Source organism: Arachis ipaensis, chromosome B2, assembly GCF_059453495.1.
Source record: "Arachis ipaensis isolate K30076 ecotype BB chromosome B2, ASM5945349v1, whole genome shotgun sequence".
Lineage (NCBI taxonomy): Eukaryota > Viridiplantae > Streptophyta > Magnoliopsida > Fabales > Fabaceae > Arachis > Arachis ipaensis.
Window position 1 is genome coordinate 122,048,864 of NC_142437.1, and position 27,782 is coordinate 122,076,645.

Here is a 27,782-nt window from a genome sequence, read left to right on the forward strand (position 1 = left end):
ACCTGTGTCTAGGTATCAAGAAGTGTCTGCTGCTAATGAGGGAACAGCCATGTATGCCTCAGGATGATGAAAGGATGCTGTAGGTGGTGGTGGCGTGGTGGATAGTACTGGTGGTTGTGATTATGGTACAGAAGATGAAGGAAAAAGAGATTGAGGTCTGTAAAAGGGTGCATTGAGATTTGAGGGAGGAGGAATTTGTTGATCAAGTACATGATAGTAATGCCAAACAATATGACCCGTACGACCACAAACTTGGCATTGTGGTCTAAAATTTGAATTAAAGAACCTGCCTCCTCGAGAAAACCTACCCCCTCTGCCTTATCGTCCTCCAAAACCCTTTTCTTGATTGATGGAGGGTAAAAAATTGCCTTGTGTCAAATGAGCTTGTACCATTAAACTATCTGAATTTCGAAACTTATCTACCATATTATCATGAGTCATAATGAGAGTTTCAACTTCACTTAATGAGTACATTTTCGATTTTGCATCGACAGTAAAGATTAGCATTTGATAATCAGAATTCAAACCCTCAGGAAGTACTTCAATATGCTCTGCTGATGTAAGAGGGCTTCTTAAAGCCGCAAGAGAGTCAGTAACATGTTTGATTTTGAACACATAATCAAAGGTAGATAATCCATGTTTCTTGATAAGTTTCAATTGTGCCTTGAGTTGTTTGATTTTGTACAGGGTTGACTTAGCAAAGTAATCTTCAATCTTTTTTCAGATTTGAAAACTAAAAGCACTGCCTACCATTTTGTTTTTGAAATTCGGTTCAATTAATGCAAGCATCCATGACATGAGGTTGGAATCATCTTGCCTCCACTGTTTATAGTGAGCAGATTCTTTTCTAGCAATTCGATCTTCTTCAGAAAGATATTGAGAAAAAAATTTCTCTAGTAGAAGATGATTTTGTAAATCTTGCCAATAAATGGTATCCACAACTTGTTGTAACTAAGTCTTGTGATTATTTTTGCCAAGTTTGTCTCCAATCGGGGTGACTAGTCGTTGATTCAAGAAGGATGCAGTGGTAGGAACAGATGTGACGACATTTTGGGGGGTTATTGTTAATGTTGACAGAGTTGGAATTGGAAGGTGATTCAGCCATTGAAGAGTAGAAACTTAAGCTCTAGATACTATCTCAAGAGAATTGAAGCATGTAATTTTCAAGAAGAAAGATGAATAGAAAACAGGGGCATAATGATGATGTATACGAGCTAGATAGTAAAAACTAAGAAAGAACTTAGGATAACTTAGTAACAAAGACAATACAGTAAAATAAAATTGGAATTATGAAAAAAATGTATTACACCTCCTCATTTTAAAAGTAACAATTTTTTATTTATACTATGACTTATACTAACACTTTAATAGAGTTTTGTTTTTTTTAACCTGCACTAACACTATTACTCAAATTTGCGTTAGTGTCTAATACATTTTTTACAATGATAACTATTTTTTTTATTAATTTCTGACAACTTTAATAGATAAAATAACTGGTTTGAAGTTTTAAAATTATTATGTATCTAAATTAAAATGGAAATCCAACTCTCTGAAATTTAACTAAGAGAGAGGCAAATTAGAATTTATTTTTCACCATATATAATATCTCTTTTCTCTAAAAAAAAAAAATAGTAAATAGCGTGGGATGTAGAAAGTGTGTGTATATATTTGGCATGTTGTTGTAATAAACTAATGATACCAGTCAATAAAGATTTTTTATTTCTATCTACCATTTGCATATGTGTCATTTAATACGCATACACGTACGTTGATTTTCATATATTGTTTTGATAATCATTAACAGAGTGCCAACGAATTTGTTAACAGCATTAGGAGTGTGTGGGTGTGTTGTGTACTTAGGATTGGGGGTTGTCCAATCCACCGAGCAAAAAAAAAAATTATTTATATCTTTTATTTCTCTTTGCTATATGTGTTTTTATATTATATATGAATTATACTATCTGTATATTAAAAATTAATTAACAATCTTATTATATATAAATATAACTATTTGGTATTTTACAAAAAAAAAATTATATTATTAAAAATAAACTAAATTATAGTCTATTGCAGATTTTATTATTTTACTATGACAGATTTAATTATTATGATAACTGATTATATAATTAAAAAAATAAATATATATAAATTTATAGTAACTGATTTAGTAATTATTTTTTTTATATATTAAAAAAAATTATTTTTATATTTCTATTTTCTCCAACAATACGAAAAATACTTCTTTTCTTAAATTGATTGTGTAATTTTTTTTCTTTCTTTTAGTTGATGAGTTTTTTGCCTCGTATATCACTGAAAAAAGAAAAGAAAAAAAAAAAAAGGAAACAATGAGTTTGTTAGATATGACAAAGTATGCTGACTAACTCATCTCACCTTGCTATTTAAAAATGAAAAAATGGACGAAGGGCAGAATAATTTTGTTAATAAAATAAAATGCGTTGATTATGTCATTATGCTTGTTAAACTCATTTTTGGATGGCTAAGGGTAAAAAAGTTAATTGCATTAGATAGTAACAAAAGTGGGAAAAATGTGTATAATCAAATAGAAATAACTTTACATAAGTCTGGAGTCTGATAATTTAAATTTATCTCTTAATCTATTTTATGTTGTGATTTATGATAAGTGTTTTATAAAAATTTATTAATCTCATATAAAATTAGATATTGTATTTATATTTGACTTTATGTTTTGATATGGCTGTTACAAATTACGAGTTATAACTCGATATCATATGTTATAAATTGGTCTTATAAATCATAGTACATCTCAAATGATATAGTTCGAAATCCTAACTTCCGACCAAATATCATAACTCCTAATTTGTTATAAGTGACCTTCAATACAAATAATTATCAAAGAATGTAACCGATTTACTCTACACCATCTTTAAAGGTATGTCATTTTTATTGATGCAGAGACACACTTTTGAATACACAATACTAACTTAAGTATTGAAATACCTTTTGCAGGTAGATTCTTCTTTTTTTTTGTTCATACTCTCCACAGCGTGATATATTTCTGGACCAAAGAGCTCGGACTTCGAAACTTATAGCTCGGTGTTGAGGGCGACAACTCGACATCGACTCTCAGAGACCGACTTATATCCAAGTTATTTACCCAAGAACATATTTAAAAAGATTATTACGAGAAGTTTTAGGAATTTGTAAAATATATATATATTTTTAATTATTAAGAACAAATGTAAGATAATTTTATTTTGACTATTTTATGTGTATATTAAAATCAGCCATTAAAATTAATTATTAATATAAAATATATATTAAAATATAAATACACATTAAAAATAAATTAAATTATATATAAATATATTTTTAATAATTAATTTTAGTGTAGGGATAACATTTTTATTTTTATTTTTATTTTTATTTTTATGTTTATGTTGGCGATAGTTGATGGGTAGCCGATAGCATACGATTTTGTCCTACATTATGATTAACCATTAAATACTAAATCTGTTAACGTCTTTATTATTTAAGAAACATCAGAAAAATCAAATCAAATTTTTGATTATGTTACCACAGTGAATACATAAAGAAACAAAGAAGCAGCTCCAAAATCAATTGATATATTTTTCCGGCTTGTTCGTAGCATTTTTTCCCTCTCGTGTTAAAGGTTGCGGGTTGCCATATATTTCATCCTGATTTTTTTTTGTTGACAGAATATTTCATTGTGATGTTGATCACCTAATCAGAAGCAAAATATTATATTTGTAAAAATAGCAATATTCAAAAACATGCATTTCTTTCTTTATTCTTAAGTTGATGATTCAGCCATCATTTTAGACCACCACCTTCATAACACTCACTGACTCGCATATTAACGTTACAACTAAAAAAAAAAATATTTATGTTAATCTTAAATGTCATATATTTTTAATTTAAAGTTTAAAGAAAGGCGAAGAAATGAAAAAACAAAAAAGCAGAGAAAAAAGGGGAGTGAAGCAAAGCAAGAGCAATAAGAGACAAGGGTTCCTCTGAGTCAACATGAACAACAAACTTGACTCCAACCGCTTATATACTTGAATCCACCTTCACAAACCAAGCCCCCTCTCTCCAAACATGGGAAGAGGAAGAGGAAGAGGTGTCACTACTCTCCTCTGTTTCTTCCTTTTTTGCTTCTCCATTTTTTCCCCAAAACCTTGTATTTCTTCAGATACCTTAACAAAATCCCAAATCCTAAGAACAAACCAAACCCTCTTGTCCCCAAAGGGAATCTTCCAACTAGGTTTCTTTTCCCCCACCGATGATGATTCCACCTCCTTGTACCTCGCCATATGGTACAACAACATTCTTCCTAGAACAGTGGTTTGGGTTGCAAACAGAGACACCCCACTTCAGAGTTCCACAGGGTTTCTCCAAATAGCTGAAACAGGAACCATCAACATAGTTAACCATTCCTTGAAATCCATATGGTCTTCAAATCAAACCACACAACAACCTCAAAACCCAGTTCTCAAGCTCTTAGATTCAGGGAACCTTGTTCTAAGAGAATCAAACGAGAACGACGACCCACCAAAGTTTCTATGGCAGAGCTTCGATTACCCTACGGATACTCTGTTATCGGGAATGAAATTGGGTTGGAACTTAGACACAAACACGGAGAAGCACCTAACTTCATGGAAGTTCCAAGACCAAGACCCTTCAACCGGAGATTACTCTTTCAAGATGAACTTCCATGGCCTCCCTGAGATTTTCCTCTGGAACAAGGACAAGATAACATATAGAAGTGGACCATGGAACGGTGCGAGATTCAGCGGCGTGCCAGAGATGCAACCCGTAACGGATTCAATCAAATTCACGTTCCACGTTGATGAGCACCAAGTGTACTACACATTCTTCATCGGGAACGAATCGTTGTTCTCGAGACTGTTGGTGAGTTCTTCCGGAGAACTTCAGAGGCTGACTTGGATAGAGAGCACGCAGGCATGGAACAAATTCTGGTACGCACCCAAGGACCAATGCGATTATTACAGAGAGTGTGGGGCGTACGGCGTGTGCGACGCAAATGCATCGCCGGTTTGCCAGTGTGTGAAGGGGTTCAGACCGAAGAACCCGCAGGCATGGAACCTTCGGGATGGGTCGAATGGGTGTGTGAGGAAGACGGAATTGGAGTGTGAGAGTGACGGGTTCTTGAAGATGGGGAATGTGAAGCTGCCAGAGACGACGTCAGTGTTTGTGAATCGGAGCATGGGGATCATGGAATGCGGAGAAGTGTGCCGTCGGAACTGTTCATGTAGTGGTTATGCGAATATAGAGATCACCGGTGGGGGCAGCGGATGTGTCATGTGGATTGGCCCCCTCTTAGATATCAGGCGCTATCCTTCCGGTGGTCAGGATCTCTATGTCAGGTTAGCAGCTTCTGATTTGGGTATGTCCATTCATTTCTTTCCTTCTTCTTCTCTTTCATTTATCTATTTCATATGAACTCAATAAAATCCTTCCACTAAAATTGGTTACTATAAAAGAGTAAAAAATTTTGATATGAAAATAAAATGAGTGATATACTTTAACATGACAATTTTTGGTATTTTTTAAAATTGTGGGAGTACACAAATCGGACCCTCCGATTTGTGTTTAAAAAGTTAAAAAAATTCAGAGTACACAAATCGCATGGTCCGACTTGTGGTTAGGCAAATATGAATTTCGGAAGCTAGAAAACGGACCCTCCGAATTGTTTGTTATTATCAATTTTTGTATGAAAGGAAGAACTCGCATGGTCTGAGTTTTATTCACTGACACCACATGACTGTGAAGTACCTGTATTTCCCACATCTGAATCCAACACCATTTTTTCTTCCATATTCAAATTAAAAAGTGACTATAAAATATATATTAAAAATAAATTAAATTATATATTTTTATATATAAATATATTAATAACTAATTTTAATAGTCGATTTTAATGTATAAAAAATATTTTTTATTTTAGGAAGTGTGCATTTAGTTTGTGGATAAAAAATTATGGGCTTTTTAATTTTAAATTAAACCAAAGAAAGACTAGACATTTCCAAAGATGAGATAGACTTGGACTAGAATAATGCACAGAGAAAGAAAAAACAGCACGGAGAATAGGAGTTAGAAGTAGAATTAGAGTTAGCTGGGGTAGGAGACCATCAAGACTCTTAAAATAGAAGTTTCTCTGTCCATCAAATTTCATAAGCCTTGTTTTAGTTATTATTCTTTCATTCATAAATTGACCCCCTTTATTGTTTTTTTTTTTTTTTATAAAAGAAATACTCATAAATTTCTTTTTATGTGAATAGTAACTCATACAATTAAGATATCAAATTATAATAACTGAAATATATCGTTGTTTTGGGAAAAAAAAAACATCGCCTTGTCATGTAAACATGTTCTATTTACTCAACTGGTCTTCTGGCTATAAGCTAAGGGTGCAGCAATATTTCATTCGTTTGTGTTGAAAATGTATATATGTAATGATGACATGATATATAGCTTTTCGAAAGAAATTAGAGTCAAAAGGTTGGTGAAATATTAAATGGAATCTTAAATATAATATACCACTTGTAGTATTTTTTTTTTCTTTTGGGGTGAGTGGTGACTATACCACTTGTAGCATACTTTACTGGCATTACCCGTCAATAAATAATAATAATGTAAAATCTTGAAATTAAAAGGAAATGTACTAAAATCTCAATGTCGCTTAAGAGACATTAAATTTTACTAAAAAGAAAAGTTATTGACATGTAAAATACAGTTGTGTTATAAACAAACTCTTACCCAAGACTAAATCGTTTTTCTTTTAATATAAGGAATATTGTAATGAGAACCAGTTTAGAAAAATAAAAGCTATTTTTAATAATGATAAGACTGAAAAAAAAAAAAACAGATAGTGGCAAAGTTAGAAGACTGAAAATATTTGTTTATTGCATTGCATTGCATGTCATGTGAGTGAGTGAGATTGTGAGTGAGGACAGAGCAACGCAATGAGATGAAACGAAGGACCACAGCGCAAAATTGCTTGCTGCGTTGTAAATCTTGTCTTCACCACGTGCTCTTCAATGTTTTCGGGTCCCATGCATAATGCATTGCTTATAATTTATGAATATTTCGGGTCGGGCACTTTTCATTTTTTTAAAAAAAAAGTTGGTACACATAAATATGTGATTAATTGTATAATTTCTATCATGCATGCGATTTCTAACAAAAAAAGTTGCTATCTTGCTATACCAGCAAAAGCAACAATATTCTTTTTTTTTTCAATTTTCCCTCAACATGTGATGGAATAAGCTTTATTTTATTCTCATAAATTAGCATAGATGAACTACCTTCCAAACTCAAGATAAGGAAACATTGATGAAACACACTAGAAGGCAACTAAACTCAGATACGTAGCTGTTTGTCTGCGAATCACGAAGAGAAAACAGAAAAGTGCGTAAACTGCATTGACTCCAGTATATATTCATGTCGGTCCATTTAGCCTTGATTAGTTGCGTAAGTTAATGGGGCTCTCCAAAAAATGTTTAGTGGGCCCACTACCTAATAGGGCCTCTCCCTTAGATTGCTATCCAGGACGGCAATATGGGCCCACCCAATTTTAAATGTTCGGCTCTCAAACGTTCTGTTCTGGCCAACCTTTTTGACTTCTGAGGTTTTCTTGGTTCACACTTCATAGCACACACCCCTTTGAGATCTTCATGTGTTAGTGTTTTACACGAATATATGATGCAAAAAGGACACTTTTATTTGTTAATATATTCTTCATAGGATTTTGTTTTCATTTATTTATTTCTGCATGCAATATCACTTTCCCATTTGTGGTTCGCCTAAACTAAATTAAATAGGGGGACTTCTTATTATCACTGCACGTATTTTGTTTAAAATATAATGTGACCATACATGCATTAAGAATCTAGCTGTATATGTTAGATGGAGCTAGATGAAAAATAGTTTAAGGAAATTTCAAAAGATTACTAATTAAAGAAGAATTTAATTTTGATATATTGTCAGTGTAAAATAATTTTAAACTAGATAAATAATCATTCGAAAAAATAAATAATTGTATGATTATGTAAAATATTAAAATTAAACACATTAAAAAAAAAGTGTTAAAAGAGTCACCTTAAAATTATCTTTGGTGAAAGAAATGGAGCCTACCACCTTCTGTGGTGGGACTCAAAAAAGGTCATGTTATTGTTTTTTTCAAGCCATTTCGGTGGGAGTTGGAGCATTTGACACCCCTTCTCTCTCTATATCCCCGTCCCAATTTCCTAACTACCCTTTTTGTGATCCATTTTTTTATAATAGTGAGTTTCGCTTTACAAGTGCAAAGTAATCCAAAATGAAAAAGAACCTTTTGAAATTGATTGGTTTACATTCCCTTGGCGGTGGTGCTTGTAGCAGAATTATATTGCTAACTTTGTCACATGATCTTTTTTGTTACTTAAATTCCATGCAAGCACCATATGAATGTTCCTTTGTACTAGCTTCTTTTATGAGCTTGTGTTTTCTTTTTGCAACTGAATAACAGGTTATATGACATGCCTTTTTTGTCCCTAGTCCCTAGACTAATTTACTAATCTAAATAATAATAACCTTTATCTTGTAGCAACTAGACCAGATATAAAGTGCATATCTTAACTTTCTCTCCTTTTAGCTGACACAGAATCTGGAGATGGTTCTCACAACACAGCTAAGGTTGTTGGCATTATAGTTGGCGGTGCAGCTCTTATACTTTTGGCACTGGCTATCTGTTTCTTGTTATGGAAGAAAAGGAAATTCCCATGCATGTTGGAGAGGGAGACAGTGCACAGAGGTAATTCACAATTAGTATTGTGCTACAAATGAATGAAACCAATGCCTGTGCACTTGTACTGTTTGATGAAACGTTTTTGCTTGCCAGGTTCTCTGGAAAGGAGTCAGGATTTGTTGATGACTGAAGTAGTCTTTTCAAGCAACAGAGAACAGTCTAGTGAAAGGAAAATTGATGACTTAGAGTTGCCATTGTTTGATTTTAATACCTTAACAATGGCTACAAAGAACTTCTCTGAAGAGAATAAACTTGGACAAGGAGGATTTGGTGTTGTTTACAAAGTAAGTTGTTATAGTGTGCCACCAAAATGCACCCTATCACATTCATCCTAACAACAGTAACTATGATTATATCAGGGCAGGTTGATGGAAGGCCAGGAAATCGCTGTGAAGAGGCTATCAAAAAATTCTGGTCAAGGAGTTGAAGAGTTTAAGAATGAGGTCAAACTGATTGTCAAACTTCAACACCGGAATCTTGTTCGGCTGCTTGGTTGCAGCATTCAAATGGATGAAAAGATGCTTGTGTATGAGTACTTGGAAAATAGAAGCCTTGATGGGATTTTATTTGGTAGTTATTTCAACATTCTTACTCATAATATTACTTGATGTTATCTCATTCATACTTTTAATGTGTAATTCAATATTTAATGTTTGTAACCATCATGACATCATTTCAGACAAGGCAAAAAGCTCCTCATTGGATTGGCCAAGGCGCTTCAGCATTATTTGTGGTATTGCTAGAGGACTTCTTTATTTGCACCATGATTCCAGATTTAAGATTATCCATAGAGATCTCAAGGCAAGCAACATTCTACTTGACAAAGAAATGAATCCAAAAATATCAGATTTTGGGATGGCTAGAATTTTTAGCACAAATCAAACAGAAGCTAATACAATGAGAGTTGTTGGAACATAGTAAGTGGCACCACAACAAAACTAGTACTCTCCAAAATATTAAACATAGTAACCTCTCTAACTCTAACTACAAACACTTTGATTATGTGCAGTGGTTACATGTCTCCTGAATATGCTATGGATGGGATCTTTTCAGTAAAATCTGATGTTTTTAGTTTTGGGGTATTAGTGTTGGAGATCATTACTGGAAAAAAGAATAGAGGATTCTACTATGCAAATGCTGAACTGAATCTTCTAGGGCATGTAAGTGAAAAATTTTCTTTTATTAGTATGTTATTACATAGTTGATGCAAACCATATCCTTAAATTGTATTGTTGTAGGCATGGAAGCAATGGAATGAAGGAAATGCATTGGAATTAATTGATTCGTCAATTGACAATTCATATTCATCATCTGAGGTTCTTAGATGCGTACAAGTGGGGCTCTTATGTGTGCAAGAGCGTGCAGAAGACAGGCCAACAATGTCTTCAGTGGTCTTGATGCTAAGTAGTGAAACTGCATCAATGCCGCAGCCCAAAAACCCTGGGTTTTGCCTGGGAAGGAATCCAATGGAAACTGATTCTTCTTCAAGTAAGCAAGATGAAACGTTCACTGTGAACCAAGTCACAGTCACAATGCTAAATGCCAGGTAGTGAAAGAAGCACGACCTTCATCTAGATCTAGCACAGTTTGTATATTCCCTGAGCTATATAGAAAAAATCTGTTAATTTTTCCTTTCTTGGTGATTTTGGGTAACTTGGAGATCAAGTTTGGTCTTGTTTCATTGTAATATGCAAGAGATGCTTCATCAATTATTTTTACACAGTTTATAGCACTTTATCTCAAAATTTTTTCAGTTTGATCTTGTTTCGAAACAAGTAGCTTAACAATCACTTCAGTATCCGAGCCAGTTGCATTACAAATTGGCAGCGTAGGCTTGCTCTTGAAAGAACTTAGATAACTTATCTACGTACTTCAAATAATAAGAAAATATATATACCAAACAGAAAACCGAAAAGCCAATAATTGGGAGGAACTTGACAATATCTGAATTGTCAAAGTGCTAATGTGACATGCAGCATATCTTGGCCTTCAAAACTTGGAAGAAGCCCAACTTGGAGTAACAAAAGAGTTGTTCCACAAAATAAATTGAGGAGTACTTCATGGACCACAATCACATTCTTTTAATGTGTGTTGTGTTAGACTTAGTCTGGAACCTGAAAACTCCATGGACTGCCAGAGTGCAAGTCTTTGGTTTTTTCTTAGTTTCAATTTTGACAAGGAAGTGTGCTTTCCTGATCTGAAAACAAAAAGTTTATAGTGTGTAGTTGTAAAATGCTGTGAAAAAAAGTTGACATACAGAATCTAACTCTAATAGAGACTAGAAGAGAAGAGAAAACAACCTCAGCCACCAACAAAGGAAAGATAGTGCAGAATCAATCTTCTTGTCTTGGTTTTCTCAGCATGACTTAAACCAGTGAGTCATTATTGCACTGACAAAATATCAAATTGAAGTATGAACGTGGCAGTTGCATACCAACCTATAAGATGCATCAACAACGAGACTCCCTTATACTGCCCCGTAGTGAGGAAGTGAGGCAGCTTTGAGAACAGAAGAATAAAACTCTTGAAAATGTCTTTTGACTCTATGAGTAACCGGGAACCTTCCACACAAGCCCTATTAAGAGGTTTAGTCATGATCAACATGAAAAACAATCACATCTGACATCACCATGCTCAATAGTCTTTACAGGATAGTCATTAATATAATAAAGCCTACTTTTAAACAGTGATAATTAAGCTAGGAATCTTTCAAAAGAATATTGAATCATATGTGCCTTTATCCTACCAGAAATATTTCCATATTTCGCAAGACTTGTAAACGCCTAATAAAGACTTATTATGAGCAAATGACATTTATCTAGTCTTGATTACGTGCGGATCTCTCTGGACTAAAAGTCATTATGCTTTCAGATATTTGCCCACCTTTGGTGCAAAAATTTATGCTAATTAATCATTATATAGTTCATAGTCTTCAATTTAATTATATAAATTTGTTGTCTTTTTCTAATCATTGAGAGATACTTAGCTAATAGCCATCCAAATAGAAAGCATGTGTCCTAACTCCTAAGTCAAGCAGTCTACAACTGTTTCACTTCAGTGTGAATACACTTTATCGCTTATGTCTATTTCCCTTTCCCTTGATGAACAAAGAGAATGAAGCAGAAACTCCATGTACTCTGCCTTATCATGGGTCAAAATCAAAAACCAAATTTACATTGCCATTATTGGCTGCTAAGTTCTTTGACATTAGTCCTTCTTAACATCTCATTTGGCTCTTGCTTTGACACCATATCCACTGACAAAGCCCTCAGAGATGGTGAGATTCTTGTTTCTAGGGACAAGACTTTTGCTATGGGATTCTTCAGCCCAGGCAGGTCCACTTCCCGTTACATCGGAATCTGGTACAACAATCTGCCACAACAAACTGTTATTTGGGTTGCAAACAGAAACACTCCCATCAATGACACATCTGGGGTTCTCTCAATCAACCAACATGGAAATCTAGCACTCCACCATAATCATAGCATTCTTCCAATTTGGTCTACCAATGTTTCAGTCACACCTTCAGACACAAACAAAGTTATAGCTCAACTCACAGACATAGCCAACCTTGTTCTGATCCTTAACGACACCAAAACTGTCATCTGGCAAAGCTTTGATCAACCAACAGATACTTTGATTCCCCACCTGAGATTAGGATTTGACAGAGGAAAAGACCAGAGCTGGGTCATCCAATCTTGGAAAACAGATGATGATCCTTCACCTGGTGACTTCACATTGAAGTTCAGCACCAATGGTATGCCACAGTTGTTTTTATACCACAAGAATCTTCCATGGTGGCGAGGAGGGCCGTGGAATGGTGAGTTTTTCATGGGTATACCCAACATGAAACGAGATAACAACATTTTCAATGTTTCTTGTGAGGAAGATGAGAACCATGCAGCACTCTCATATAACACCTATGACAAATCCGTTCCCAGTTGGGTGGTGGTTCAGCAATCTGGTTTCTTTCAAGTGTTCACTTGGGATAACCAGAAGAATCAGTGGAACCGGTACTGGTCAGAGCCTACTGGTCAATGTGATAACTATGGAACATGTGGACCTAACAGTAACTGTGACCCTTTGAACTATGAGGATTTTCAGTGCACTTGTTTGCCCGGGTTTGAACCGAAATTCCCGCGTAACTGGTATGAGAACAGAGATGGATCAGGAGGGTGTGCGAGGAAGAAAGGTGCATCTGTTTGTGGGAGTGGAGAAGGGTTTGTGAATATTGAAGGATTGAAGGTTCCTGATACATCTGTGGCTATAGTTAAGGAGGGTTTGAGTTTGGAGGAGTGTGAGAAGGAATGCTTGAGAAACTGTTCTTGCAGTGCTTATGCAGTTGCTAATGTGGCCAGTGGTGGAAGTGGATGCTTTGCATGGCATGGTGATTTGATGGACATAGAGAAGCTTAGTGATCAAGGCCAAGAAATATTTGTACGTGTTGATGCTGTTGAATTAGGTACTCTCTTCTACACAATTTTTCTCTTTTTTTTTTTTTTTCATCTGAAATGAAAGTGGTTCTGCTTCATTATGTTTGTTCTTGTTTTTTATTCTCAGCTAATTATTACAAGAAAACAAAAGAAGCATTTGGTAAGAAGAAGATTGTAGGGGTTCTGGTAGCTTCTTTGTTTGCAGTTCTCCTTATTCTGGCCTGTGTATATCACTTGCGGTTGCAGAAGAAAAAGAAAGAAGGTATGTGATTCAAGATTACTTTCATGGATGATGCTATTGATTTTACACGGGACTTCCATATGAAATGCAATGAAGAATTGGTTAAGTATTAGAATTCATGAGATGCTTTCGTAACCTATATAGGTATAGTAGTTTCATACCTTGAATTTATTTCAGATAAAATGTTGCGGCAATTGAATCAAGATTCTCCTAGAGAAAACAGTGATATTCAAAGTAAAGGAGATCCAAATCTCCCCTTCTTCAGCATTAAAATAATCATGGCAGCCACAAAAAATTTTTCTCCTGAGAATAAACTTGGACAAGGTGGATTTGGCTCTGTTTATAAGGTAAACTAAAACTCTTTTTACTTTCATTTTCTTCTTTCAAGACACTTAAGAAAACTAATGGGAAAATAGAGTAACAGTGTCTTAAGAGTTGTTAAATATTTCAGGGTCAGCTATACAATGGACAAGAGATAGCAGTGAAAAGATTGTCCAGAGATTCTGGACAAGGGATAGAAGAATTTAAAAATGAAGTTACACTATTAGTTAAACTTCAACATAGAAATCTTGTGAGATTGCATGGTTGTTGCCTTGAAAAGGAAGAAAGAATGCTTGTCTATGAATACCTTCCAAACAGAAGTTTGGACTTCTTTATATTCGGTAAATCTTCTATTCACTCATATAAGCTTTTATTTAGATTAGCAGCTATCATGGTTACTAAATTAAAGAGGGAAAATTCTCTCCATTTTTTTTTGGACTGGAAAAATTCTCTCCATTGAAGAATTACCTTCTTCCATTCCACTTTTAGAAGCAGACACCAAATCTGGGCTGTGGCTACTCCATTTTACAAAGAAGCTTGTCACAATTCTAAGGGGGGAAAAATCCTGTTAGTTCAATTTTTCAATCAGAAATACTAATATATACAGCAAACATATTTTTTTTAAAAAAGGGTATATTCCTTTTCCATTGTAGGTTTTTATACTTTCTTTGAATTTAAGTTAGAGCCCTATATGTGCTTAATATTTCATACAGTGGTCATTCTTGGAAATCATGGTCATATTTCAGATAAACTCCAAAGGTCATTGTTAGACTGGGATCGGCGTTTTGAAATTATTTATGGGATTGCTCGAGGTGTATTATATCTTCATCAAGATTCAAGACTAAAAATAATTCACAGAGATCTCAAAGCTAGCAATGTTCTCCTTGATGCCACAATGAATCCGAAAATCTCAGACTTTGGCATGGCTAGAATATTTGGCGAAGATCAAATCCAAGCCAGAACGAGAAGAGTAGTAGGAACGTAGTAAGTATTAGGAACTTAGAATAACCAAGACTCACGAAATTAATTAATATTATTTATAATCTAATCGTTTTATGCTTTTGTAGTGGTTATATGTCACCCGAATATGCAATGGAAGGACGATATTCAACAAAATCTGATGTCTTTAGTTTTGGAGTCTTACTTCTAGAGATTATTGCCGGCAAGAGGAACACAGATAGCAGCGACAAAGAAAGAGCCTCCCCAAATTTAATTGGATATGTGAGTAAAGAAGAGAGATAAGGAAAATAATTTAAGCAATGGTGAATTTGACTCATACAAAGATTTTGTTATGAATTTCTAGGTATGGAAATTGTGGACAGAAGGAAAGGCTTTGGATATGGTAGACACAACACTAGACCAATCTTATCCTCCTGAGATAGCTTTGAAGTGCATTCAAATTGGACTATTGTGTGTGCAAGAAAATGTGAACAAGAGACCTTCCATGTTGGAGGTTGTTTTCATGTTAGGGAATGAAGCACCTATTTGTCCACCTCAAAAGCCAGCATTTTTATTCAATGGCAACCAAGATGACTTGCAAGAGTCATCAACATCTGGAGGAGGATCTTCAATTAATGAAGTAACAGCAACTACCATCTCTGCTAGATAAAATCTAGTTATATGCAATGGTTACATAACTTTATAGGATGCCTGAAAAGTTGTTTATAGTCCTTCAGAAACTCATACTGTTTCTTCGCCTTTTTGTTTCCTTAAAAGAAATTATAATTTCAACAGTTAAATACTTAAATATGAGAGTAATAGGTTGGCCACTTCATGAGCCAGAAATTCTTTGGATGAGTTTTTTTGGCTTAATTAGTCTGAAAATTTTCAAGTCCAAGTTTTCCCGTTGTTCAAATCTTTACTATTTTAGTAATTGACTCACATTTTGAGTTATGTATCAGTATTAGAGAACTTATTATACATGTCTATTCTTAACCGAAAAGCAATTCTCACAAAACAACTGCATATTAATTTAATGGCAAATTAAAATTTTAGTTATAGGCTTGATACTCATGAACAATTTTTGGCTTCATTTATGCAAGAATCCAACTCCATTTTTAATAAGAAATCTAATTAGTATTAATGGTAGTTAAGGGATGTAGGCTTGAATAACCAAAAGAAGTTTCAAATAAAAAGCTAACTTCCAATAACTAACTGCACGACAGAACAAAACTAATGATGCTCAATTTCTCAATGTGAAAACAATGATGGATTATCCCCGCCACTTGTTGTAAAGATTATCCTTTGCGTAATGCTTAAACACGGTGATAACTGATAAGATTGAAAAAATTGGAATCTTTTGAAAGTTGTATCATTTGTTTTCAATGGGTCTTGAACCTACTAAGAGTATTAAGCTTAGTAATAGTTCATAAGCTGTTATATTACCTAAAAGTGCAAATACGTGGTAGTGTGGGTCTCTTAGGACCATAAAGTCAATTTTAATCTTAGAAATTTGTACACCGCCAAGCCCGGTGCAATGTACCAAATGGACAGCAGCCTCTGACCTATAAGTCATGCTAGCAATAATTTGTATACGTCCTAGTCTCATAGACTTCAACGTTCATTAGAAGATAGAAAATTTATTGATAAGGTGTGCTAATAATCCATGTATGTACAAGGAAGGGTGACATGAGACATTTAACATATTTAAATACATTCACATGTGTAAGACTTGCTTCAAAAGATCCTTTCTTTCTTGTGAATGGCCCAAAACCATTATTCTCTGCTTAGTTCTTTGAGTGTAGTCCTTCTCAGCATCTCACTTACCTCATGTTCTGATACAATTACCATTGACAAAGCCCTCAGAGATGGTGAGATTCTTGTTTCTAAGAGCAAAACCTTTGCCATGGGATTCTTTAGTCCAGGCAAATCCACTTCCCGTTACATCGGAATCTGGTACAACAACTTGCCAGAACAAACTGTGATTTGGGTTGCAAACAGAAACACTCCCATCAACGACACATCAGGGGTTCTCTCAATGAACCACCATGGAAATCTAGCACTCTATAACAACTATACCACTCTTCCAATTTGGTCTTCAAATGTTTCACTCACACACTCCAACAACAACGTTGTAGCTCAACTCTTGGACACAGCAAACTTTGTTCTGTTCCAAAACAACACCGGAACCATCATATGGCAAAGCTTTGATCACCCTACTGACACCTTCATTCAGCACTTGAAAGTTGGTTTTGACAGAAGAAGTAACAAGAGCTGGTTCCTCCAATCATGGAAGACAGATGATGACCCTGCTCCTGGTGCATACACGTTGGGATTCAACCCCAATGGGAAGCCACAGCTGTTCTTGTACAACAAGAACCTTCCATGGTGGCGAGGAGGATCATGGAACGGTGAATTGCTCATGGGTATACCAAACATGAAACGAGACATGCTCAAATTCAATATTTCTTATGAGGAAGATGAAAACCATTCAGCACTCTCATACACCATGTTTGATGAGTCCATTGTGAGCAGAATAGTGGTTCAGCAATCAGGTTTCTTTCAAGTGTTCACCTGGGATTTCCAGAAGAGTCAGTGGAACCGGTACTGGTCAGAGCCAACAGGTCTATGTGATAACTATGGAACATGTGGATCTAACAGTAACTGTGACCCTTTGAACTATGATGAGGCCTTTCAGTGTAGTTGTTTACCCGGGTTTGAACCCAAGTTCCCACGAAACTGGTATGAGAATAGAGATGGATCAGGAGGGTGTGTGAGGAAGAAAGGTGTGTCTGTTTGTGGGAATGGGGAAGGGTTTGAGAAGATTGAAAGCTTGAAGATTCCTGATACATCTATGGTAATAGTTAAAAAGGGTTTGAGTTTGAATGAGTGTGAGAAAGAGTGTTTGAGAAACTGCACTTGCAATGCATATTCAGTTGCTGATATTAGGAATGGTGGGAGTGGGTGCATGACATGGCATGGGGACTTGATGGACATTCAGAAGCTCAGTGATCAAGGCCAAGATCTTTTTATCCGTGTCGACTCTTTTGAGCTAGGTATGACTCATTTTTTTCTGTTAACTTATTCTAAGTTTCAAAATGATGACGAATATTAGTATGTTTGGTATTGTTTCTTATTCTCAGCCAAGTACTATAAAAGACCAAGATTGTTTGGTAAAAACAAGTTGGTAACGGCCCTGGTAGCTTTCATGCTTCTGGTTCTCCTTCTAGTGTCCAGTGTGTATTACTTGTGGAAGAAGAGTAAAAACAAAGGTACGTGATTTACTTTCATGGATACTAACAAGGTGCTTCATATTGAATAAAAATAATATCATTAGAAAGAATAGTTGAAAACTGGGTTTATACTTTATACCTTTTGGAACTGATGTAAAGGAAGTTCACCAAGACCAGAGTAGCTTTTTGAAAGAACTAGTTTCCCTAATTCTAAGCATCCCCTGTTGTGATATTTCATCATTATCAGCAGTTTGATTTTGGATCTCTTCTTATGTTGCAAAGAAAAACATATAGTACTTTAAAGTAATATTTATCACCCTCTAAAGACAACAGAGGTTGGAACTTGGTCCTTTAGTTCATATAGAAATGGCAAGTACTACAGTTTCTTAAGGATTCTGGTCATATTATTTTAGAGGAAAAGAAATATTCTGTTCAATTTGAGCCTTACGTGAAATCTTATGAAATTTGAAATTCCAGAGAAAATGATGTGGGATTTAAATCATGATTCTCCAAGAGAAGAAAACGATGTTCAAAGCAAAAGACATCCAAACCTTCCCTTATTCAGTTTTAAAATGATAATGGCAGCCACAGAAAAATTTTCTCCAGATAATAAGCTAGGCCAAGGTGGATTTGGCTCTGTCTATAAGGTAAATGGAAACTCTTAATAATTAATGCATGAGAATTCTTATTCTTTTAGAAGCTAATGCAAAAATTGTCTAAATTTGCAAATATTTTAGGGTCATCTATTTGATGGACAGGAGATAGCAGTAAAAAGACTCTCCAAAGATTCAGGTCAAGGAATAGAAGAGTTCATAAATGAAGTTAGGCTGCTAGTTAAACTCCAACACAGAAATCTTGTGAGGTTGCTCGGTTGTTGCCTTGAGAAGGAAGAAAGGATGCTAGTTTACGAATACCTTCCAAACAAAAGCCTAGACTTCCTTATATTTGGTATGCAACTATGCATTTTTCTATTAACTTATTAACTCTCCTGCCTCTGTAAATTTTGGGACAAGGAATAGACTGTGCACAAAAATAGCTCTCATAGCTTTAATAGATGACCTCCATTGGAATCACCATCTACTATTCTCCATTTTCACTTCAATATCTTCTAATTTAGTAAGAAATGCTACATATCTGCTGACTAGATAAACTCCTCTCATTTTGGCATTTATTGATAAAATAAAATGTGAATTGTAACTAATATTAACCATGGCATTCCAATTTTTTAAAATACCAATGGTTCATTGTAGATGAAGTTCGAAGATCATCGTTAGATTGGGGTCAACGCTTTAAAATTATTTCGGGAATTGCTCGAGGTGTATTGTATCTTCATCAAGATTCAAGATTGAAAATAATTCACAGAGATCTAAAAGCCAGCAATGTTCTTCTTGATGCTGTAATGAATCCCAAAATCTCAGACTTTGGAATGGCTAGAATATTTGGAGAAGAACAAATCCATGCAAGTACAAAAAAAGTAGTTGGAACCTAGTAAGTATCAATACATATACCAAGAATAGAAAAACTAATTGCATTTTAATAGTCATCTAATCATTCTAAACAATTACAGTGGTTATATGTCACCTGAATATGCAATGGAAGGACGATACTCTACAAAATCAGATGTCTTCAGTTTCGGAGTCTTGTTATTGGAGATTATTGCTGGAAAAAGAAATACAAATTGTGAAAAAGGAAGAGCAGCCTCCTTAATTGGATATGTAAGTAAACAAGAAGTATTCTTAAAAATGGCAAACACATTACTGACACAGATTTTGTTATGAATTTGTAGGTGTGGAAACTTTGGACTGAAGGAAGGGCCTTGGATGTTGTAGATTCAACACTAGGCCAATCTTATCCTCCTGAAATAGCACTGAGGTGCATTCAAATTGGACTCTTGTGTGTGCAAGAAAGCATCAACAATAGACCTTCCATGTTAGAAGTTGTTTTCATGCTATGCAATGAAGCACCTATTTGTTCACCTCAGAAGCCAGCATTTTTATTCAATGGCAACCTGGACATGAAAGATTCATCAACATCTGGAGGAGGATCTTCAGTAAATGAAGTGACAGTAACTACCATCTCTGCTAGATAAAATCCACCTCCAACATTTGTACACTTACTATGTTCCAACTACTCTTCTTGTTCTTGCTTGAATTTGATCTTCACCAAATATTTTAGCCATTCCAAAATCTGAAATTTTGGGATTCATTGCTAGCTTTTAGATCTCTATGAATTATTTTTAGTCTCGAATCTTGATGAAGATATAATATTCCTCGAGCAATTCCAAAAATAATTTCAAAACGTTGATCCCAATTTAGTAATGATCTTTGAGTTTCATCTGAAAATGAACCATTGAATTTCAATTTCTTTTTAGTAAATGAACGTAATAGAAGAATAACGTTAACAATCAAAGAAGTCCAAACTTTTGTTCGGAAGATATTCATAAATCAACATTCTTTCTTCTTTCTCAAAGCAACAACCCAACAGTCTCACAAGATTTCTGTGTTGAAGTTTCACTAATAGGGTAACTTCATTTTTAAATTCTTCGGTTCCTTGACCTGAATTTTTGGATAATCGTTTTACTGCTATTTCTCTTCCATCAATTAAGCAACCCTGAAATATTTGTAAATTTTTTAATTTTTTTTTTTAATTTTCAATATTTGTTATAAATTATATTCTTTTAATTAAGCAACATGTTAACTAGTTATTTATAGGGGTGGCAGCAGCAAGCTTATTTGCGGGTACCCAATCTGGTCGGAAGAGAGTAGTTTACAGGTTATTAATAGATTTGATCACGTTATATGTTAGGAATGACGTAAAGTAAGAAATGAATTGACCAAAATTATATATATATATATATATATTGTGTGGGCCTTTTCTATAGAAAAAAAATTCTATTAGTATTTTTTGAGTGGGTAACACTAAAAATTAAAAACTCATTACAATGTTGGGTCAATAAAACTTCTTAATTATTAATCTATTATCTATTATTTATTATATATTACTAATTTTATAAAATCAAAATATACAATATCACCTTCTTTAATTATAATTAAAATTAAAATTAAAATTAAAATTAAAATATTGAAATTAAAACATAGCTATATTATATTACTAGTTTAACAACCAAAATATATTGCATGACATTTTTTTATTAAAATTGAAATAAAATATTTTTTTTCAAAAATTAATAAACTTCTTTCTTCTATCCTCTTATCTATCTCTCTCCCCTTCTTTATCCTTCCACTCTATATATAACTTATAATTTATATCTTATATAACTAATTTTACAAATGAAAATATGTCATAAGATATTCTTTCATTACAATTAAAATAAAATATTTTTTTAAAAATTAACAAACTCTCTTCTTCTCTCCTTCTTCTTTATCTTTCTCTCTCTTTTCTCTCTCATTTTCTATTTCTCTCTACATTTGTGTTCAACAAAAAATTAAATTAATAAAATAATATAATTCAAATAAATTCACAAAACTATAAAAAATATATTAAATTTATAATTAAATATAATTAAAAAATAATTCCGTAATATTATTGACATAAAAAATATGTTATTATTATTATTATTATTATTATTATTATTATTATTATTATTATTATTATTACAATCCCGCTACATTACCAACAATATTTCTGCCAACTTCTGCCAACTCTTGTTTATGACTGTATTTAATAGAAGTGTCTTTACGTATGTGTCTAATAAAAATGTCTTTTTTATAACTGTGTTTAATAAAAGTGTCTTTATAGATGTATTTCCTAGATGTGTCTCCTTATACATGTGTTTAAAATATAATAATTAATTATTATTGGTAATAAGTTGGCAGATAATGTATTAGTACCCTATACTTTTTCTTATTATTATTATATATTTTTATTTTTTTTAGTTTTAAAATTTTACCATTTATTTTTTTAATATATATTTGTACATTTCTTTCTTTAAATATTTATATATATAATTTGAAGAGAATACTAATATTGTAATTAATAATTAATTAATTAGAATAAAGATTTAATTATTTAAAAAATTAATTTTAAGTTAATTTTATAACTATTAATATAACTATTAATTAATTTTATATCTCTTTCTTTAAAAATTATTTTTTTTAAATAATTGAATCTTTGGAGGGAGAGAACACTCTAATTTTAAAGGAAAAGATTGAATTTCAATTGCAATAAAAGAGTGACATGTGATATATTTTGGTTATAAAATTAGTAATATATAATAGATAATAGATAATAAATTAATAATTAAAGAATTTTTATTGATCCAATATTTAATGGATTTTCAATTTTTAGTGTTATTCACTCAATATAGTTTTTTTTTTTCACATAAAAAGCCCACTACTTTACCCTGCAGTAATTCCTAACATGTAACGTGATCAAACCCAACCTGTATGTTACTTTTCAGTCTCCACATATCATATATTTATAGGTCAATCAAATTTTAGCTATTCTTAACTACTATAATCTTAGCCACTAAAGACCTCTCCTCTATATATATATATATATATATATATATATATATATATAAAGAAAAAATATAGGTAAATAATTTTTAATTAACCAATTTTAAACAATTACAATTAATAATCATTAATTTTATATTTTTAAAAATAAAATTTAAATATTCATTAATTAATGATAATTAATTAGTATAAAATGTAATTCAAAAATATTTATTGGTTTGTTATGGCTAGACTTTTATTGATTACCTAGTGAGATTGGATATATAAAATGTGTTAGGGGTGAATCTCAAACCAAAAAATTTCATTTATATAAAAAGTTTTTAACCATTAAGTTAAGATCATTAATTAAAAATTTAATACTTTTGTTTATATAAAAAACAAATCTGTTTAATTAGTGATATATAAATATCAAATCATAACTTTAAGATCTCATTAGGTTATTGAATATTATATTTTTTTATGATCCGTGAGTAGTAGGATTGAATATTTACAGATTAAGGGCGAATAAAGTTAGAATTAGCATATTATAAATCTACAGATACAATAGTAGGATTGAGTTTTAGTGAAAAATTCAATCCACGAATAAAATTTGAATTGGATACGAACCCTACCCTACTGTACCTATTGCTATCCTAATTATTTATTTTCTATTCTCATAAAAATATTTCAACCTTTCTATCTATTAGTTTTTCATATAATATATATATTTAGCTTACTATTTAAATAAGTTAAAGTTGTTTTCATATAAATATAGTAGTTAAAATATAGACACATATTATATTAAATTTTATTTAAAAATATGTCAAATTATATAATACACGATCTCAATTTTCATTTGAGTAGTCACTATATATATATATACTTATTCAATAATTTTTTATCGATGAAGATTAAAAATGAGACAACTTTAATGGAAAAAAAATAGTTTGCTAATATTTTCTCTAAACTTAGCTTGATTAATCTACATAAGTTTTCTCTGGCATTTTCTATGGCGATGTTTAAATTTAGAATTTCATATCTAATATATATTATGAAATTGAGATATGTTAAAGAAGAGATACCTTATATATTATGAAATTGAGATATGTTAAAGAACGTCTCTTCATGATAAGGGTTACAAACGGAATTCGACCCGCACCTTCTGTAGTGGTCACACTCTTCCCGTGGACCGTTCCAGAGCTCGAACCACTTCCCCTCGTGAGCTTGCCATACTAACCGCCTTAGGTACCCGGTTTCCTCCAGCACAGAGATCGAAAGCAGGTTTGGGTCGTTCACTCTGTAGATTTATGAAACCTCGTTTGAATCGTCGATGAAGAAGAAGCTGAAGATGAAGTCTTGAGTCATCTCCGCTGCCCCGCTCAATCTTAGACCCGTCCACGGCCCAACCCGCATCAAGGGAGCATTGTTCGTGTATAGAAATAGTTGCGGCAGCAACCCGGTCCGGTCCATCCTGTATGTAGCGTTACCGGTTACCGGGTCGTTCCGGGATTTCCATGACGTTAGAAACCGGTTCAAGCCGGTTTTACGGTCGAATCCGAGTTTCATGTAGGGAAGGTAAGTGTTGCCAGGGTAATCAAAACTCTGCCACAAGACTTGGTCGCTGTTGTTGTTGTTGATGGTCAAAACCAAATTTCCCGTGTCTAAGAGCTTAGCTGAAGCGTTGGTAGATATAGATGGGACAGAAACGTCTGAGGACCAAAGAGGGTTACGGTCGTGGAGTACGAGGTTTCCATGGTTGTTGATGGAGAGAAGACCTGAAGTGGTGTTAAGAGGGGTGTCTCTGTTGGCCACCCAAACAACGGTTTGTTGTGAGATGTTGTTGAGAATTTGGAGGGCTGAAGAAACCGAGTGCAAAGGTTCCTCTTCCTTGGGAGACAAGAAGGTCGCCGTCTTTGAGAGGTTGGTTTGGTGTTATGGTGTGAAGTGAGTTGCAACAAGGAGTAATGACAGTAGAAAGAAGGGACTCATTATTATGATGTTGGAGTTTAGTGTCTGTCGGCTTTGGAAACTCATACCAAGAAAACCCATTATGCTGTGCACTGCTAATTAATTTGATCCGAAAATTGAGGAATAATGTAATGAGAAGTCAATGGCAGGGAAGGACTACGAATTCTTTTCCGAAACTAGCATTCATTTTTTCTCCGCAGACATAGAGGCCCCTCATGATTCTAATGTGCCCCGCACGTACAACAAGTTGTTGATGATAAAGTAGTATAAAAATGCATAAATAACTCATTTTTATTTAATGTTTTATGTGTCATGAGCTGACAAAAACGCAAACATACAAGAGAATTGAAAATAATGCTCATCAAGGAGCCAGAGGAGTCAGCTAATAATATAGAGATGGATGCCAGGTATGAGAATGGAAGGAAGCTCTAATTACAGCTAAGCATAACCATCAACATACTCTTCAACTAACTATTATCCCTTAGCTTACAATATCCACTTTCTTTTCTTTAACTCAAATCATTACCACGAAAGTACGTCCCAAATACCAAGGGGAGAAGGTGTGTAGAGAATAAATAGGAATTTTGTTTTATGAGAGAGAAGGCCAATCACATTATACATGTGAATGTGTTTATCATCGACCCGTGATGATAGTCGTTGTTTTTAGTTAGTCCTTAAATTTGTACCAGTCTTTCAAATTTTAATTATCTTTATTTACTCTTTAAATTTTGTGAATATAATTTATGTTAGTTCTTGAAATAATGATCAATATACATATGTTAATAGAACGTTATTATGGACCACAGGGTGCTATGTTAGACACTGTAAAAGAATATCATTTTTGTTTTGACACTCAAATAATTCAAAAACAACATCATAAATAATATTTATTGAAATTTTATCTAATTGCATTATTTTATGGGTTTTAACATAATATTTGGCTATTTATATCAACGCTTCATTAACATTTTTGTACTGAAAATTATCCCAAGAACTAATGTAAAACACGTTTATAAAATTTGGGGATTAGATAGAGAAAATTAAAACTTTAAAAACTAAATTGAGACTCACGTATAAGTTTAGGAATCAAATTGAATATTAACTCTTTTATTTACTGAAGATCCTCCACTAGATGTTGCTTCTTCTTGCAAGACACTAAATAAATAAAAGCAGGCATTGGTTATCTAGCCCTCAGGAATTATCATCCGCTACTCAGATGCTTCGAACTCATGTCGGGATTGGCCATTAATTTTGAAAAGTCCAGCCTTATACCGGTCAGCTGTGAGAGGATGTGGGTCCGGAGGATGTGTCGGTTACTGGGTTGTAAAGAGGCTTCATTACCAGTCAGATATCTGGGCATTTCCTGGGAGCAAATCCGAGACTGGTTAAGACATGAAAACTGGTGATTGATAAGGTGGAAGACAAACTGAGTTTGTGGAAAGCAAAAACTTTTAACAAAGCAGGTAAGCTGGTCCTAATTAAGGCGGTTCTTAGTAGCTTGCCGATTTACTACCTCAATTTATATAAGATGCCAAAGACAGTGGCAGAGAAGCTAATTTCCCTGCAACGACGGTTCCTATGGAGTACTGAGGATGGGAGATACGGGGTACCGCTCGTGAAGTGGGAAGTGGTTATGGCTCCAAAGAAGGCAGGTGGGTTGGGAGTTGGGGATGCGGTGATTCGAAATACTGCATTGCTGTTTAAGTGGTGGTGGAGGTTCTCAAAAGAAGACTGTCCCTTATGGAAGAAAGTGGTGTGCTCTTGTAATAATATGCATCCTGCAAGAATGGTGGGAGGACAACCTACTCCCACGCGAGGGGGTCCTTGGAAGGATATATGCCAGCTACAAGTTAGTAAGCCGGGGCTGAGAGATCTGATTATCAGTGGGTTGTCGATGGAGTTAGGGAATGGCAGAACAATCCGATTCTGGGAAGATAGATGGCTACCGGCTGGAGTATTGAAAGATATGTTTCCTAGGCTTTTCTCGGTCTCAACTCTTCATGAATCTGTGATAGCAGACTGTGGCTTTTGGGATGGGCTAGTGTGGATTTGGAGTTTCCAGTGGAGGAGAGAGTTGTTCCAGTGGGAGTTGGACTTAGTACACCAGCTTCATGAGATCTTACAGTCATTCAAGCTTACAAATGGAAGGGAAGATAGTGTGGTATGGAAATTTGATAAAACAGGTGACTACTCAACAAAATCCTTTGTGCGATGATGCAGGAGGAAGTCCTACCGGAGGAGGTTACCAGCTATAGCTTCACTAGTGCAGTTTGGAAAGGATTTGTCCCCCCGAGGGTTGAACTCCTTTCTTGGTTTGTGTTAGTCGGAAGGGTCAACACAAAGGATCGACTGTGCAGATTACGGGTTATTGACCAGCAGGACAATAGGTGTCTTCTCTGTGGTAAGCCTGTGAAAACCGCGTATCATCTGTTTCTTAGTTGTGAGATTACATGGCAGGTGTGGTGTGCTTGGCTAATGGCCTTTCAACAAAGGTGGAGCTTTCCGGGTACTTTGAAGGAACATTTTGAGAGTTGGACGAGCTTTACAGGAAGGAAGGTAGATAGGAAGAGATGGTTCACTAGATTCTTTGCTGTTATCTGGACAATTTGGCTAGAAAGGAATGACAGGCTCTTCCGAAATAAGAGTTCAAGAGTAGGGGACATTATTAACAGATCGTTTACGTTCTACGAAGAATGGAGTGGTGCTGAGCCCTTTGGATGTTGATGGCCGGGTCACAGTGTCTAAGAATTATATGTTATCTTGTTTTATTCTTACTATAACTTTACTATCTGCTCCACTCTGCTGTGTTGAGCTCCCTTTGATTAAAAAAAAAAAAAGCATTACAACAACTTCTAATATGGAAGGTCTACTACTGTTCACATTTTCTTGCACACACAATAATCCAATTTGAATGCACCTCGGAGAGTCAGAGCCATTTCAGGACGATAACATTGCCCTACTAGTCCTGATGAATCCACTACATGTGTCCATAGCATCCATCCCTAAAACCTCATACTTTCTCAATGCATATATATACCACATCACTTACATACCACTAAATCTCATAATTATATTTGGATGATACTTTACTGTTGTTATTTGTATATGTGAAAATTAGAACTATATCAGAAATATACGCTAAAATTAGTTATCAAAATTAGTTATTAGTATAAAAATATATATTAAAATATAAAATATATTAGAAATAAATTAAATAACGTGTATTTATTTATATATACATAATGATTAATTTTGACATACGTATAACATTTTTTATGTCTCTATAAATTGTGATTATGTTTATAATAAAAGAGTTACAAAACTTCTGACCGATAATCCGAATCATGCATGGTTCATTGAGAGTGTGGTTACATTCCAGGC

The 27,782-nt window shown here is 34.0% G+C and overlaps 4 protein-coding genes and 1 pseudogene across 9 annotated transcripts in view; 4 read left to right on the plus strand and 1 right to left on the minus strand.

The window, feature by feature from the left end:
- Window positions 1–3,863: 3,863 nt before the first annotated feature.
- On the plus strand, window positions 3,864–10,562 carry LOC107626241 (receptor-like serine/threonine-protein kinase SD1-8). Of its 4 annotated transcripts, none has more exons than XM_016329077.3 (7): window positions 3,864–5,407; window positions 8,666–8,815; window positions 8,903–9,093; window positions 9,169–9,379; window positions 9,489–9,726; window positions 9,819–9,969; window positions 10,048–10,562. In XM_016329077.3, the coding sequence occupies exons 1-7, from the start codon at window positions 4,099–4,101 to the stop codon at window positions 10,357–10,359; spliced, it is 2,562 nt and encodes an 853-aa protein (XP_016184563.1). In that variant the 5' UTR covers window positions 3,864–4,098; the 3' UTR covers window positions 10,360–10,562. The 4 variants fall into 4 exon arrangements, with proteins under 4 accessions (XP_016184563.1, XP_016184562.1, XP_016184565.1 ...); XM_016329076.3 differs by having other exon boundaries at window positions 3,871–5,407; window positions 8,657–8,815; XM_016329079.3 differs by having other exon boundaries at window positions 4,021–5,387.
- A 315-nt stretch (window positions 10,563–10,877) lies between these two features.
- LOC107627992 (G-type lectin S-receptor-like serine/threonine-protein kinase RKS1) lies at window positions 10,878–15,704 on the plus strand. Of its 2 annotated transcripts, XR_015904993.1 has the most exons (8): window positions 10,878–13,271; window positions 13,370–13,504; window positions 13,661–13,830; window positions 13,935–14,145; window positions 14,551–14,788; window positions 14,872–15,025; window positions 15,108–15,491; window positions 15,539–15,704. XR_015904993.1 is itself a non-coding variant. In XM_021116553.2 (7 exons), the coding sequence occupies exons 1-7, from the start codon at window positions 11,924–11,926 to the stop codon at window positions 15,411–15,413; spliced, it is 2,562 nt and encodes an 853-aa protein (XP_020972212.1). In that variant the 5' UTR covers window positions 10,878–11,923; the 3' UTR covers window positions 15,414–15,704. The 2 variants fall into 2 exon arrangements, 1 of the variants encoding a protein (XP_020972212.1); XM_021116553.2 differs by having other exon boundaries at window positions 15,108–15,704.
- Window positions 15,705–16,366: 662 nt separating this feature from the next.
- LOC148575455 (G-type lectin S-receptor-like serine/threonine-protein kinase RKS1) overlaps window positions 16,367–27,782 on the plus strand; it is a 49,706-nt gene continuing 38,290 nt past the window's right edge. Inside the window, exons 1-7 of one of the 2 annotated variants that reach the window (XM_088504169.1) lie at window positions 16,367–17,799; window positions 17,887–18,015; window positions 18,454–18,623; window positions 18,714–18,924; window positions 19,227–19,464; window positions 19,544–19,691; window positions 19,763–20,083. In XM_088504169.1, coding sequence (XP_088360295.1) covers window positions 16,506–17,799; window positions 17,887–18,015; window positions 18,454–18,623; window positions 18,714–18,924; window positions 19,227–19,464; window positions 19,544–19,691; window positions 19,763–20,065 — 2,493 coding nt within the window. In that variant the 5' untranslated portion in view covers window positions 16,367–16,505 and the 3' untranslated portion in view covers window positions 20,066–20,083. Of the gene's footprint in view, window positions 17,800–17,886; window positions 18,016–18,453; window positions 18,624–18,713; window positions 18,925–19,226; window positions 19,465–19,543; window positions 19,692–19,762; window positions 20,291–27,782 lie in introns of those variants that run through there. The other variant, XM_021116554.2, reaches the window with a different exon arrangement.
- Window positions 23,739–24,482, minus strand: LOC148575456 (S-locus-specific glycoprotein S13 pseudogene; annotated as a pseudogene).
- On the plus strand, window positions 26,616–27,125 carry LOC148575457 (uncharacterized). The gene has a single exon (XM_088506244.1). The coding sequence runs from the start codon at window positions 26,616–26,618 to the stop codon at window positions 27,123–27,125; it is 510 nt and encodes a 169-aa protein (XP_088362370.1).

Excerpts from the sequence above, each read along its gene's own strand:
- LOC107627992 (XM_021116553.2), top strand. The coding sequence starts at position 11,924 with ATGAAGCAGAAACTCCATGTACTCTGCCTTATCATGGGTCAAAATCAA. Across the intron at positions 13,272-13,369 it reads TGTTGATGCTGTTGAATTAG|CTAATTATTACAAGAAAACA; the intron begins GTACTCTCTTCT and ends TTTTATTCTCAG. Across the intron at positions 15,026-15,107 it reads CCCCAAATTTAATTGGATAT|GTATGGAAATTGTGGACAGA; the intron begins GTGAGTAAAGAA and ends ATGAATTTCTAG.
- LOC148575457 (XM_088506244.1), top strand. The coding sequence starts at position 26,616 with ATGCAGGAGGAAGTCCTACCGGAGGAGGTTACCAGCTATAGCTTCACT.
- LOC107626241 (XM_016329076.3), top strand. The coding sequence starts at position 4,099 with ATGGGAAGAGGAAGAGGAAGAGGTGTCACTACTCTCCTCTGTTTCTTC. Across the intron at positions 9,094-9,168 it reads GATTTGGTGTTGTTTACAAA|GGCAGGTTGATGGAAGGCCA; the intron begins GTAAGTTGTTAT and ends TGATTATATCAG. Across the intron at positions 9,727-9,818 it reads ATGAGAGTTGTTGGAACATA|TGGTTACATGTCTCCTGAAT; the intron begins GTAAGTGGCACC and ends GATTATGTGCAG.